General features: G+C 49.2%; 1 protein-coding gene across 3 annotated transcripts in view; it reads right to left on the bottom strand.

Annotated features, from left to right (window-relative positions):
* BMP2 (bone morphogenetic protein 2) overlaps positions 1-9,527 on the bottom strand; it is a 68,968-nt gene extending 59,441 nt beyond the window's left edge. Inside the window, exons 1-4 of one of the 3 annotated variants that reach the window (XM_063391469.1) lie at positions 7,331-9,527; positions 6,762-7,186; positions 5,626-5,984; positions 3,106-3,343 (exon numbers count right to left, since the gene is read on the bottom strand). In XM_063391469.1, coding sequence (XP_063247539.1) covers positions 3,106-3,343; positions 5,626-5,977 — 590 coding nt within the window. In that variant the 5' untranslated portion in view covers positions 5,978-5,984; positions 6,762-7,186; positions 7,331-9,527. Of the gene's footprint in view, positions 1-1,168; positions 3,344-5,625; positions 5,985-6,761; positions 7,187-7,330 lie in introns of those variants that run through there. The other 2 variants (XM_063391470.1, XM_063391468.1) reach the window with 2 other exon arrangements.
* Positions 9,528-14,114: the final 4,587 nt, after the last annotated feature.

Here is a 14,114-nt window from a genome sequence, read left to right as displayed (position 1 = left end):
TTCTCATGCCTTACAGGAGAAGTAAAGCAGTCACCACTCTGTAAAGAGCTTCCCTCAGTCTCGTTACACTGGAAAGAGCTGTGAGACTTCAGCTTTGCAACACTGGAGCTGAAGGTCTGGTTAGAAGTGCTGTGGGTTCTTTACCAATTTCACAGGGTTGGGATCACACCTTTCATGCTCATCATGAAATTTTCAGCACTTGTCAGCTTTATCAAGCTTAGGTTTTACGGTACAGTAACACAGCTCTGACTTGACTGCACAGCCACACTTCACAGACACTGAATCCTTGCTGAACCTCCACTGCAGCACTGACAACCTTGCCAAAGCAACAGCCACAAACTCATCCAGCACCACAGAGCTGGCAAGAAGCAAAAGGCAAACCAAACTCCTGCACATGTGATGCCTCATCCCTAAAAACATCAGCCACCAAAACAGCACTAGTGTTTTGTAAAAGCACCTGGAGATTGTCCACTCAGCCAACCCACAGGCTACTATGCAGTATCACCATGACCAACATCAGCGACCTCTCAAAATTAAGCAGAGCCCAACTGCAGAGTGCTGGATTGTTCTGACAGCAGTTAAAAATACTGCTGGTACAAAGAAATACATCAGTTTTATCTCACCACAGAACCTTACAGCCTAAGAGATTTTTAAGCTCACAAGGAAAAAATGGAAGCAGCCAACAGCTAATTAGTTTTTCTCTCCTATCCTCTGTACCCTCTGCCTTTTGTGATGAACAGCAGTAAAGGAGTGTTCTACAAAAGGACCTCTAAGACTTTCTTAGCCTTAACTGATCAACTTAGCCTTTCTGATCAACCCATCTAGTTAGTACCATCACTGCAACCCAGATGATTCTGGTGAAAAAGGAGGAGTTTGGGAAGGGCCAGGAGAGAAAAAGAGGGGTTCATTAGCAGAACATGAGGAGGCCCAAATCAGAGATTCCCACAGCTGACTTAGAGAGGTTCCTACAGGGCCCATTGCACACGTGGCTTCAGGAAGTGCAGCCTCAGCTCACCAAATCCAGAACTGGACCCACAGCAGAACTCGAGGGGATGACCAAGAAGCCACTGAAACTCCTTTCCTGCCCTCCTATTTCAGCACAACTTCCACACAACACCCCCAGGCTCTGCCTGCCACACCAGCTGGGGAACACACAACAGGCACAATCAGCATCAGCTTTAATGCTGTTTGCCTACTGCAAATCACACTTTGCCCCTTACATGAAGGATTTAAAAACCAGTAAGATGATGCAAACACAAGTTGCTCTTGTGATGACTGCATAAGTGAACTATTTTTTTACTTACAGACAGGACTTCTCAGAAAGAAATATCAGTATTCTGTGGTTTATTATCCAAAATAGATTGAAACACTTGGGAGGGAGGAAAAAAAAAAAGGTTTCTAACACAAAACTCTGGAAATGAAGAGACACTAATCTGCCAAACAGCAAAACCATCAGCTGAGGGTAGAGAGGAGGCTGCATATGACAACAGCTTGCTGTATGTAGGGCAAAAAGTGCAGATTAATTTCACTGTAACACTCCACAGAAGTGAGCTCTCATCTGAGGTGAGGAAGTATGCAAGGCTTTTCCAACTGTTAGAGACAAGGGCCGGTACAAATTAGGTAAGTATTCCTCTTTAGCATAGGTAATCACAAAAAAAAAAAGCATGACATTTTAGTTTTTATTATTTTATATTTGGCCAGGACTTTTAAAGGAAGGACTTTTAAAGGAAACATCAAACATTCACTTTTCTGTAGGTCTCGAAAGGATTCAATCTTCCCCCACCCCCACCTCCCATCGGATTTCTATTGGCCCTTATATTCACACTGCAAATTAGTTGGGAATAGCAGTATTTATACTAGATCAGCAACGTCTGGTTCTTATCCAAATGTTCCACCTAAAGAGGATGCCAGTTCTCATGGACTGGACAGCCCACCCTGCAGCATTCCTGAGAATTGTACAATATAATCTTGAAAGTCAGCAGAGTGGATTATCCACTTTTTTCTGGACTTGAACTTGTGACCTTAACAGTAGCACAGCAGAAAGCAAATGTGCTATGCACTTTGCCATAGTAACCTTCCATGTATTCTTTTCAACTTAAATACACACAATTGAAACAGCTACAATTTTGGAAAATTATGTACAAACCCTATATTTTTTTCTTTTTTGATTACATATAAATACAAATTAGCTATTCTTCTAAAAAGTGGTTATAATAGTAAATAAATACAAAATAAGAATCTGACCATTATACTTCATGTGCTGGGGTTAAACCCATATAAAATGTACAACTAAAATACATTTAAAATCTTTAAAGGAATATTTCTCTGATTAAAATATTTGTTTTCCCAACTTTTTCGTAGACATAAATATATTTTCAAAATAGTTGTGTTTTTTTTCTTTCCATTTCATTACATAAATAAAGTCTTCATTGGGAAATATTAAAGTGTCAGCTACTTTTTTTTTTTTTTTTTTGCATTTGTCTAATATATTTGCTGTGTTAGCGGCACCCACAACCCTCCACAACCATATCTTGATAGTTCTTTAATACAACTTTTTCATTTTCATCAAGGTAGAGCATGGAAATAGCACTCAGTTCTGTCGGCACACAGCAAGCCTTGGGGATTTTGGAATTCACTGAATTGACCAAAGTCTGGACAATGGCATGGTTTGTTGAGTTTAGATGATCTGCCAGTGGAAAAGGACATTCCCCGTGGCAGTAAAAGGCACTATACCCTGGCGGGGCAACAATCCAGTCATTCCACCCCACATCATTGAAGTCCACATACAACGGATGCCGTTTGCAACTGTATTTGTGGCGTTTACGCTGTTTGTGTTTCGCTTGACGCTTTTCTCGTTTATGGAGCGGGTGTCCCTTGCCATCATGCCCAAACGTCACTAACAACGGCCTCAGCTGAGACCAGCTATCTTCATCCTGATGTAAAGACCTGCTAATCCTAACGTGCCTCTTGGAGGCACTGTTCTCTTTGTCCAAGTGAACCACCTCTACCACAAACCCATGATTAGGTTGTCCATGTGCAATCCACCTCAAAACAGCTGGCGTTACATCAAAACTTTCCCATTTACTTGCATTATGATGCACCAACCTGGTGTCCAAAAGTCTTGTGACAGGGTCCTTAGAGGTGGCTGTGGCTGGCTTTATAATTTCATAAATATTAATACGGTGATGGTAGCTGCTGTTGTTCTCAAAGGCTCCGTGCACCTGTTTCCGAAAAATCTGGAGTTCGGCTGAGGTGATAGACTCCTCATGAGGGATGGAAGTTAAATTAAAGAAGAAACGCCGTGTTGTTTTCCCACTCGTTTCTGGCAGTTCTTCCAAAACTTCTAATTCGATTAAACAGGGAAAATAAAAAAACAGAGGAAAAAGGAAAAAATCAGAAACTGAGACAAAAAATATCAAGTCCCTTAACACTATCTGCTGATGGCAGCTTTCAAATGACAGCTACCACATGTGACACACCAGACCTGAAAGACTTTCAGGCAGAAAATACTGTCTCCCTTGTTAGTTTGTTTATGCAAGCATGTACAGCATGGAGTCAAAAATGCTTCACTCATTGTTACACATTTGGATTGGCTCCTGGTGGCCCTTGCCTTCCAGGTAGTTATCACCAGAAGCAAGAAATATACGGCATTAATTTGGAATTCAAGGACATGAATGAAAATCTCAAGCACTACAGCTACTGGGGAATCATTAAAACTGGTGGAGGACTTTGGGTAACTGCTGCACTTCCGATTTTTTCTTGAGAATACAGCTCTAACATCTTAAACCCCCTTAAATTCCATTCTGAAAAACACTATTCTGCAATTTAGGTGACCTACAAATCTTCATGTGTGGACTTTTGTGTCTGTAATTAGAGATGGTGAACTCAGCACCCATAACGGTACTTTACAAAGCACGCCCCAGTATTTACCAAAAGGGCCACAAAAAACCAGCAGGAAGGTTCAACTGCTGAAATAGGGGTGGATGGAAAAGAGATAATGAAACAAAGTCACCTCCAAACAAGAAGTTTATAAAACCACCAAAACCAAACATTCAAGGAGTCGCTAAACTCCAGGATGTTCCCACCTTTGAGTAATAACTGAACAGAGCTTCAGAAGGAGTACAATATACCTAGAGTTGCTAAATACATTGTTGCTACAGACATTGAAAAGTTAAAAGTATTCCACCCAAAAAAAACTCTCTCATGGTTTTTAATTCTGGTGCTAAACACACTGAAGAGAAAAAAACCCCACTTTCTAAGCAGAAGCCATAACTGCTGTTAGCAATTCTTAGTCGTGTAACCATTCCCCTTTGAATGGAGTACAACTTTTTGCATAAGGTAAAACTCAGCCTCATGGTATTTCAAGACCAGACCAGTATTTACTAATATGCAAATATTTTGAATGGTCACAAGACAAACTTCTGCTCTCAAGAAGTCACTAGTGCAGGGAGAACTCAGTGAAAAAAAAATGAGCCACAGTGATTTTCTTCTAAATTTTGTAAAACTTTTACCTCCGATTTTCTAACAAAATCAGCTTTTGCTGTAATCGTATGACTGCTTCATACGGCAGATTTTTGCATTTGCCTAAACATTATCAACTTTGCCCTTCAACTCTTCTCTCCCTCAGCCCCTCGTCCCCAGTCCTTAGGTTTAATATGAATGACTCATGTGCTGGCTTTCTCCCATTAGCGGCCAGGTTTCTACTCCCCGCGTAGGAAATCGTGGATGAGGAGAGGTTAGATTTCACCATTCATCTTCCTCACGATAAGGCTTTCCACTAAACAGCACATCCACTTCTCAGAGGCCACCTCTTTTAAAACTTAAAAACTAATTAATATCTTCCCTTGACACAGTTTCACTCTAAAAGCAGGGGGAGGCTGCGTTTTCATTACTTTTGCAGCGGGGCCGCTGCATGGCAGCACCGGAGAGCCGCAGCCAGGAGCAATTACAACCTGGGGGAACGCTTCCCAAAAAAGCACGTGAGCGACACGCGCCCCACCGGCTCCGCGGGCCTGGAATGCCGCAGCCGCTGCTCCGGCTGCGGCAGCGGGAAACGCCCCCGGCCGCTGGGTGAGGGTCTGCCCCGGAGAATCGCTGCCCGGGGGCCGCGGGCGGGGAGGCCTCGCAGGTGAGAGCCGAGCGCGGCCACGGGCTTTGGCCAGCCTGGGCACTGCCAGCCCAGGCGGGTCTGGCTGCAGAGCTCCTCGACGGCAGCCCCCGAGGATGTCGCGATTGATGGTTTCATTGATCTCTCACGGGGATTAGACAAGGATTAGAAACCTCCGCAGCGGCCCGGCTCAGCCGCGCATTAGGGAGCCTTTCTAGCCTCGCAGGAGAGCAGCGATCTGTGGGAACGCTTAACGCAGAGTCGCGCTGATTTAGCGGGAAAACTCAAAATAAACCGGGAGCGCCCCGGCGGACGGAGAGCGGCGTGAAGGGAATCGGCCCTTCAGAGGGGAGCAAGAGCTCCGCAGCAGAGCCCGTCGGGCAGCGCACCCGGCCGGGAGAGGCACTGCGCGAACCCCGCGGTGCCGGCGGGAGGAATCCGCCCCCCGCTCCTCCTCCGGCCCTGCCCTCCCCCTCCCCTGCGCTCCCGCAACCCGCGGAGCCCCCGCCCGCCCGTACCTTCGTGGTGGAAGCTGCGGACGGTGTTGGCGCGGCTGGCCGCCCGCTCTAGGGGGAATCCCAGCGCTGCCGGCTGCCCCAGCTGCTGCCCCGCGTGCAGGCGGTAGAGGTCCAGCATGTAGGGCGGGATGACGACGTCCTTGCCGGGGCTGGGCCGCCGCTTCAGCCCGAACATGTGGAGCAGGCGCAGCTCGAACTCGCTGAGCAGGTCCTCGGGGCGCTGCGCGGCCGAGGCGGCGCGGCCCGGCTCGCTGAAGCGCCGCCGACCCACCTCCGGCATGAGCCCGGCCGCGCCGCCCAGCAGCGCCTGGCAGAGCAGCAGCGCCAGGAGCGAGCGGGTCACGGCAACCATGATCAACCTGCGCGGAGGAGGAGGCGATGGGAGCCAGTCAGCGCGGACACCGCGCCGGGGGAGGGGGGGCACGGGCGGGGACGGTCCGCAGGTGGGACCCAGCCCGGCGCCGGGCCATGGCCGGCGGAGCCCCCGCCGCGGACCGGCCGGCGGATCCCCCCGAGGGGCCGCTTCAGGTGCGCAGCGGCACCGAAATCCCCGTGGCAGGAGATCAAAGGGAGCGAGGCGGGACAGGGGAGCGGAGCCGGGCGCTCCGCAACAAAGGAGCGCGGAGGTGAAAGGGAGGAGGGGACGCGGCCGGGGGCACCGCCGGGGCGCAGGTGTGCGCCGGGCCTCCCGCCGCCCGGCCGGCACCGCTCACCGGGAAGGGAAGGCGCTGGCTGCCTAGCAAAGCCAGCTCCCCGCTATGCTCCCGTCCCGACCCCCGGGCTTCCCTCACACACCCCGCTGAGCCGAGCCGCGGGGGCTCGGGGCCGGCTCCGCTTCCCCCGCGGCGGGGCAGCGGCTTCCCTCAGCGGAGGGAAAAGGAGAGCTACTTTGCCTCGGCGGAGTGGAAGAAGGGGAAGGAGGAAAATACATATCCTGCTACGTCCTTAGCCAAACCCACAGGATGACATTCTCCCCGTGAAACTTTGGGCTGGATTATTATAATAGTAATAATAGTTATGATTAGTGTCCCGTCCCCCCTCTCTCTCTCTTCCAGAGCGCTAGCACCTCCACCGTGGCCCACGGAGTCATCCTGCGGAGAAGGCTTTCAGCGGATCTGCGACCGCCGGAGCTATACCTGTGTGCAGCAGCAGGGGTTGTGTCTGCAGGAGGGTGTTCTGCTCTCGGGGTGTTTTTCCCGCATCACTTGGTGTTACTCCAAACTTCGCTGCTGCTCCTCTACAGCTGCCGAGCAGAAAATAGAAGTTCCCTGAAGTGCAGTCCGCCTCGGAAACATACTTTTAGCAGCTGGTTGAGGAGGCAGAAGGCAAGTCCCAGCCAGGGAAAAAGCTTCTCCCTTTTAAAAGCAGCGATCGTGAAGTTGCTTCTTCTTCTTCTTCCTCCTCGCGTGTGTGTGCCTGCCCGTGAATGGGTCCCTACGTGTCTACGGAGTTAAAAGGCTCCTTTTCAAAAATGTCCTTTGCATCACGCTCATCAGACAGATGGACATTTAACGAGACTCCCGCAGCAACATCAAGATGAAGCTTGACTTGTCCCTGCTCCCTTAAAAAAGAAAGGAAAAAGGAGGGAGGAGGGTAAATAAAAGGGGAGGGGGGGGGAAGGGGTGGGGAGCCGCCCGCCGCCGTCCCGCGTGGAGCGGCTGCGCTAGGGCACCGCGCCGGGCTCCCCGCCGGCCCCGCACCGCACCATGGCCGGGGGTGGCCGCCCGCCGCCGCCGCCGGGGCTTTTTGTTGCGCGGCGATGTCACGACCCCGGAGGCTCGGGGGCCCGCGCCAATCACAGCCGCCCTGTGGGAGCGGGCTGCGGCCCCGCACGGCTTTTAAAGGAGACGCCGCCTCCCTCCCTCGCTCCTTCCCTCCCTCCTCCCTCGCCCGCTCCCTCCCTCGCCGCGGCTGCCGCCCGCGCCCGGGTCGCAGTGCCGCCCGGGCGAGGGATGGGGCGGGCGGCCGTCCCGTTAAACTGTGGTACCGGCGGCTGATCCGATGCAGAAAGACCCCCGGCCCGCCCGGTGCTGTGTCCCGCTCCGGGCGGCAGTGGCGGAGCGGGACCGGGCCGGGTCGAACAATGACCCATTGTACAGCCCGAGCGCTCCGCCGCCGCAAATCGGATTAGCGCCGTGCCCCGGGCTGACGGGGTGGTAAGGTGCGGAGGTCACGTAAGGTACCGGGAGAATCCCGGTGCTTTAGAACTACTTTAAAAATACATATATGTACTTATGTATTTTTCTCCCCCTACCAGAGTGTGGAGCCAGCTGCCCGAGCCCGGGGCGAGAGCTGGAAATCTGGGGGTTTCCTCGCTCTCCTCTCCGAAAGAGAAGTGCCCGGACTCGGGAGAAGTCTCCTCCCGCAGCGCTGCCGCGGCGCATCCGATGCGGGCTCAGCCCCGTGCGGGCGGCGGAGGGGTTGGGCTGGGTGGTTTTTTTAAGATGTGGCTGCCCTCCAGTGGTGGAACGGCGGCGAGCGCGCGGCCCGGAACGGCAACCCCGGCGCGAACCGCCCGCCCGCGGGCCCGCACCTGGCCCGGGGCTGAGCCGCGCTCCCCGCGGGGCCGGGGCCCACTCGTGCCCATCCGTGCCCACGCCGGTGCTGCCCGGCTGCAGCCTCGGCAGATCGTGGCATCGCCCGTAGAGCAGGACAGCGCTGGCACGGGTGGAGAAGGCAGGTCCGTGCCCAGCGCGATTGGACTTCCAATCCCAACTGCATCCCTCGATCCCTGCCCTGGCAAATGTGATACAACGAGTAATTCGCGAGCAGGGCTGAGCCCTCTGCCCCATCTCTTTGTTTGTCTGCCTGGACTCTGCGGTAGGGCCAGGCCCTTGCATAGGTATGCAATACCTACTAATTTAGGGTCCTCATCAAAGCCAAAGCCATCGGCACACCATCATTAGCCGGGGTCCTGCTGCCCTCCCGGCAAGGTAAGCGCTCTGTGCTCCACCTCCTCTTCCCAACATCTCTCAGGGGCTTCATTTGCAAAAGGCACAGCCAGCCTGTGACACCTTGAATTACTGCGGAGGAGGACTTAAAGCAATAACAACTGAGACAGCTCCATTACCAGCTCCTCCTTTGGGAGCGGCCTTTTCCCTCCATCTTACAACATTTTAGTGTAGGAAGAACACCGTTTTGAGACGGGAATTCCGCACACTGGGGCTAAGTGGAATAATTCCTCTTGTGGAGGTTCTTCCCCTGGCTTCCCTATCACAACTCCAGCAATTCTCATGAAATGTCCCTGCAGGATGAGGAGCTCACCCAGGCAGGTACATACCAGCGAAACAAACCACCCCAGAACTGCACCAGCGTAATTAAAGAGCTGCTAAAACTCCTTCATGCCAACAGCTCCCAACACTCGCTAACCTGATTTTCACTCGCCACCGCACACACGGTGGGAGAGAGGGGACACCAAGCAAGGTGAAATCCCTCAACAGTTGAGTTATTTTTCAGTTGCATTCCAGCGCAGATAATGTTTAATTTTATGACTTCCTGCAAGTCTTTAGCATGAACTGAAAGTTCGTGCAGTGTGACTTCAGGGTATGCCAATTATGTAAATCAGCACTAAAATAACAATGGCAACGTAGTTTACACATCACTGACATTAAATGAGCACTTCAACTTCTAATTGCCATTCCAGCTCAATCTTAGTGGGTCATGCCAGGAAAAAGTCATTTCTTGCCTCAACACTTACTCCCTGTGCCTGGAGCATAGGCTCTACTGTATGCCCAGCACAGTGTTATCTCCGGGAGCTTTCTATATTAGGATAACGAGCCTTAGAAGGGAGAAACGTGTTTGTGGTTGCTCTGAAGGCCTGCATACGCTCTGATCTGATATCAGCAGGGTCTTTAGGCTTGCCCCTCTCTGATTTTTAAGCATAAATAAGCTCGCAGAGTCTTCTCTTGGCTGTAAAACACATTGCCCTTATACTTTGTCATATCTCAGTCTATTTTGATCTGGTGCTGCTGGGGCAGCAACTCTGCCTTCCCATCCATTTCCTTGAGGCCCAAAAAACAACACTGAAACACCTCTAACATGCTCCCTGAGTGCACCCACCCACACCAGAACCTCAGCCATGGTCTCCCACCTTCCCCACAGAAAGATTTCTCACCAAGGCAGACCCAGCTCCGCTGAGGCAGGACCCCGGAGTCTGGGGAGAAAGGCCTTCAAAGCGCCATCCCTGACGGTCTGGTTGTGGTCCACATCCCCTCAGCACAAAAACTGACTGCGTTCTGCCTTGTGTCCAGGCACCAGCACACCTGACCTGCCTCACCAGCTGAGAAGCATCTTCATGATCACAGAGAGAACTAGAGACAGGTGTGTTTAGGTGTAATGAAGGAGGGCAAACATGCCTGCATGTGCCCACCCAGACCTCCAGCTCCACAAACGAGCCCTTGTCCCCTTCCCACTCCTAGAGCTGTGCAGCAGCACACTTGAGCTAAAGAAACTAAAGCTCAACCAGTGCATTTCCTGCAGCTGAAATTCCTCACAAGCTCTGTGAAAATGAGGAATTGAGTGGTGCGTCAGCTAAATATCCAGCCCTATCGAGGTGAACTCCCACAATGTCATTGCATTTTACAGAATTACTTCAAGAGCAATCCTGTTCTTCAGCCCAAGTCCTGCCAGAGAGCGAAATCACTATTTACACTGAAAAGATCCATTTTAGTAAACCTGACTGCGCATATTCGGTAATCTCCTTTGTGAAATTTCACTTCTCCCCCCAGAACTTTTCCGAGTTGACTACACTGATTCTTTTTTTCTTCTTTACCACATGCACTCCTTTTCTTGTCCTTTTTTCTTTTTGGCAGGTGTTTAGGCAGTAAGTATTCAATTAGTGGCACCTGCTGCTAATGTTTCAGGTCCAGGTGTTCCTTGCTAGGACCCAAACACAGCTGATAGATATCAAGTGTTCAGGTGTTGTTGGGTTTTCTTAGCAAAAGGCTGGAAAAGTATCCAAATAAGGGCATGTTTTACAACAAGATGAGAATCCTTTTCCAGGGTAGACAGGAAAAAAGATCTTTCCTCAGAATTTTTTCTTACAAATGCTGTACAAAATCACATTTATACACTGCCACAACGTAGTGTATTTTTTTCCAACTTGGTTACACTGCAACTAGCATTGCTGGTGGCTGTGGGCAGAAGACCTCAGCTGGAGGACCTAGAGGAGAAAGACAACTTGGGGTCTGTGACCACAGCTTGCAATCCTTTACAAAATGGCCTAAATTCTGGTCTACTTAGAGGCACAAGCATGCAGAAACACATCACTTTGTGCACACTGATACTCAACATTTTACTACTGGCTCCAGCAGCCCTGTGTCACCAGTGCGGAGCATTTTTGAAAATTCCCACTTTAGACCACTGTCCCCTGGATATGATAAGTATGTGAGACATGAAATATTAATAGTAGTGAGCTTTTTTTCATGGATTTTGCACCTTTCAGTGAATAAACCTCTTGATAAAAGTCTGTGCTGAAGTATGAAACATATACATGGTACAGCATCAAATGTGAGCAGGGTGACAGCTGAAAATGAGTTAAGATGTGTCAGTGATGTTGAGGTTTTGCCTTCCTAATGGGTAGAGATTATCTGAAAGCTTTTCTTTTCCTGAGCTGTGCTTCCTGTTGGCATCTGTGTGAATATGATGTGTGGCCATTCTTTAAAATGTTACTTAATACTGTTTTCCAAAGACATATATTTGCCTTTTGGTGGTTTGTCTTTTAACATCTATCAACTGGCTCTGCTGCACAGCCTGTCTCCTGTTCTGTGAAGGATGGATTCTCACCTGAGAAGGTAAGTTACAAGAAGGTGATTTGTTTCTGAAGAGAGGAAAGGCAGCTTATTCTGAAATGTCTCTTTCTTTTTTATTCACCTTTGCTGAAATCTGGCAGCTCTTCAAAGCTGTTGCTCTGTTTCACAGTGAGACTCAATTTCATTCATCAAATCTCACCTTGCTTTCCATCATGGTGGCAGGGAAACTGGAATTTATCAGGAAATACAATGCAGACCCAGGATTTTCTCCATTTCCAGTACGTCTCCACCGCTAGTGAACGATAGCAGTTGCTCCCAGCTCTGTTATGTCTGCAAATACAGGCTGCAGCAATCAGTTCACGTGGCTGTGCAGCTTTGAAACTGCAAGACAAATTCCTACAATTTGTAATAAAATTACTGGGGAAAGAGGAAAAAGGGAGGTTAATATGATAACCTTTTTTTTAAAATGTTTTTTCCTTTGATGCTACAAAGTTCCAGACTTTAAAATCCGGCATTTAACCTGCGACTTTTATAATGAAGAGGTGAAAACGCCACAACACCTTGGTACAGCCTGGAGAACAACCAAGCCATCACTGGACAGATTCCAAGGCACTGCCACCACTGATGCACATCTAATTCCATGCAGTAGGAATGGTCACAAGCTAGGGCAATTCAATAGGTCGCGAGCTGATTCAGAAGATCCCAGTTCTCTTCCCAGCAATAGGAATGTCCTTTTACTTTCTATACTGCCTTGGTTTTCCCACCATGGAAATGGGATGATCATGCTGACCCTCACTTGTAAGCTCCTGCAAGACCTTCAAGTAAAAGCACGAAGAGTTAGTCACTGCTATTGTTTGGGGTTAAATATTAGGCTAATACCAATAATAATCTCAATCTTGCCTCAAAGACAGTGGCAAAGTTCCTACTTGTTTTGGTGGTACAGGCTTACATGTTTAAGCAATGAAGAGACAGGGATGCCAACTCTTCTGGTCAGAAGATTTGGAACAAAGTGGGATTTTTTAATTATATAAGTCTTGTTAAAAAGACAATGAGGTGAGGGTGTTCTCCCACAAGAAAGGGAAGTGGCTGCGTCATAGATGGTCCACTTCAAGAGCTTATAATTTCATCACTGCAGAGATGACGTCAAGCAAAATGGAGGATAAAATAAAGTTACGCATATTGCCTTAAGAAGTGCATATTTTAGCAGTGAAACTGGATAATGTTTTGCAATTAAAATAAAATAAAGGCAAGCATGACGTTCTGTTTAAGCAGATTGTCTGTATGAAGGCTTTATTGTAGCTGCAGATTTAGGGCATATGAAAAGGTTTTCTGTGCTCAGTTGCAGGATGAAAAACATTGCATCATCAGGCATTCTTGTTCTCTAACACTTCTTTGCCTTTGATAGTGAATGCTTGCAATTTTATTTTCTGCTGTAAAGTCATGTTTGCTCAGGTCATTATCATTCCAAGTTTTAAATATCCTCTTAAGACTATTGAATACGTGCAATAGAAGGGCAATAGTGAAGATTTGTGCCTGCTCCATGGCATGAGCTCAGCACCAGCGATCAGCTGCTGCACCTGCTTCGCGCTGGCAGCAAAGCCATTGCGAGTGGCTTTCAATCCCATCCCTTGTTCCCAGCTCCCAGAGGGGCTCCCATGGGCACAGTCCCCATTCAAACATCACCATGGAACTTTTATGTGGAGCCTGTTTGCCTGTGTGCCACAAAATCTACTGACTGGGAGGGGTCTTAGGAGAACAGCATCCTTTGACTGTTCCAGGCTCTTGTCCGCTCCAGCGCTCCCTCCGCGGCATTCCAGAAAGAACATTCCAGATTGCAGGGAATAATTATTAGCAGCACACATTCAACAGCTTCAAGGTACTGCTTATCCTCAGAACATCTGTAACCCTAAAGTCACAGAGTCCTAGTCAAAGTCACCTCCCTGTATCCAGCCTCCACATTCCTCTCCAAGGGCAGGAATATCCACTGTCTCCATTTTACAGAAGGAAAGAATGGGTAGAGAGCAGAGAAAGGCTGTTTTTACTGAGAGGTACACCGGGCACAAAGACCTGTGGAGGTGTAATGGTTCACGTTGGCAGGAGTGTGACAGGAGGTCACACTCAGATTTTCAGCAATGCATAAGCAGGTCAGATACAGTCTTTGGGTTCAAATCCCAAACTTCAAGTGAGATGTTCAGTACTCAGCTCGTGGAGACATTTTTTAAAGCCTGATGCCGAACCTATTACCCGATAGTTTCCTGACAATTTCCTGCAGTGCCTTGTCCATAGTTCTTACTGCAACCCATAAATCCTAGCAGGAATATGATAATCTTATTCAACTACAGAGAAAAGCTCTGATGTGGTGAGAGTCTATTTACACTGAAGACAGAGGGGTTTTTTACAGCCTTGGTCAGGATAATAAAGTTACCAGTCAAGGCATCCACGTACAGATTTGTTCCCCACCTGGATCAGTCTCCATAGGAGAGGGACACACTGAATTCCCTCATTTGCTGTACCATCACCTCCTCCCTTTGCTTTTTTCCAGGCCCCACTGCAGGATGTGTGTTGCGCAGCCAATCTGCCCAGCACTCTGGGAAAGTTTGGGCCAACCTTTATATTCCTTAATACCTTTCACTGCCTTCCCTCACCACACCTTGGCTCCCTGCTTTTTCTGATATTTGCAGTGACCTATCTACCCTTGCTTTACGTGCTCATTAAAGTAAGCGCATCCATCAGCCTGTT

This window comes from Prinia subflava, chromosome 2 (assembly GCF_021018805.1).
Source record: "Prinia subflava isolate CZ2003 ecotype Zambia chromosome 2, Cam_Psub_1.2, whole genome shotgun sequence".
Classification (NCBI taxonomy): domain Eukaryota; kingdom Metazoa; phylum Chordata; class Aves; order Passeriformes; family Cisticolidae; genus Prinia; species Prinia subflava.
The sequence above is the reverse complement of the archived record's forward strand: the minus strand, read 5'-3'. Positions and strand labels throughout refer to the sequence as shown.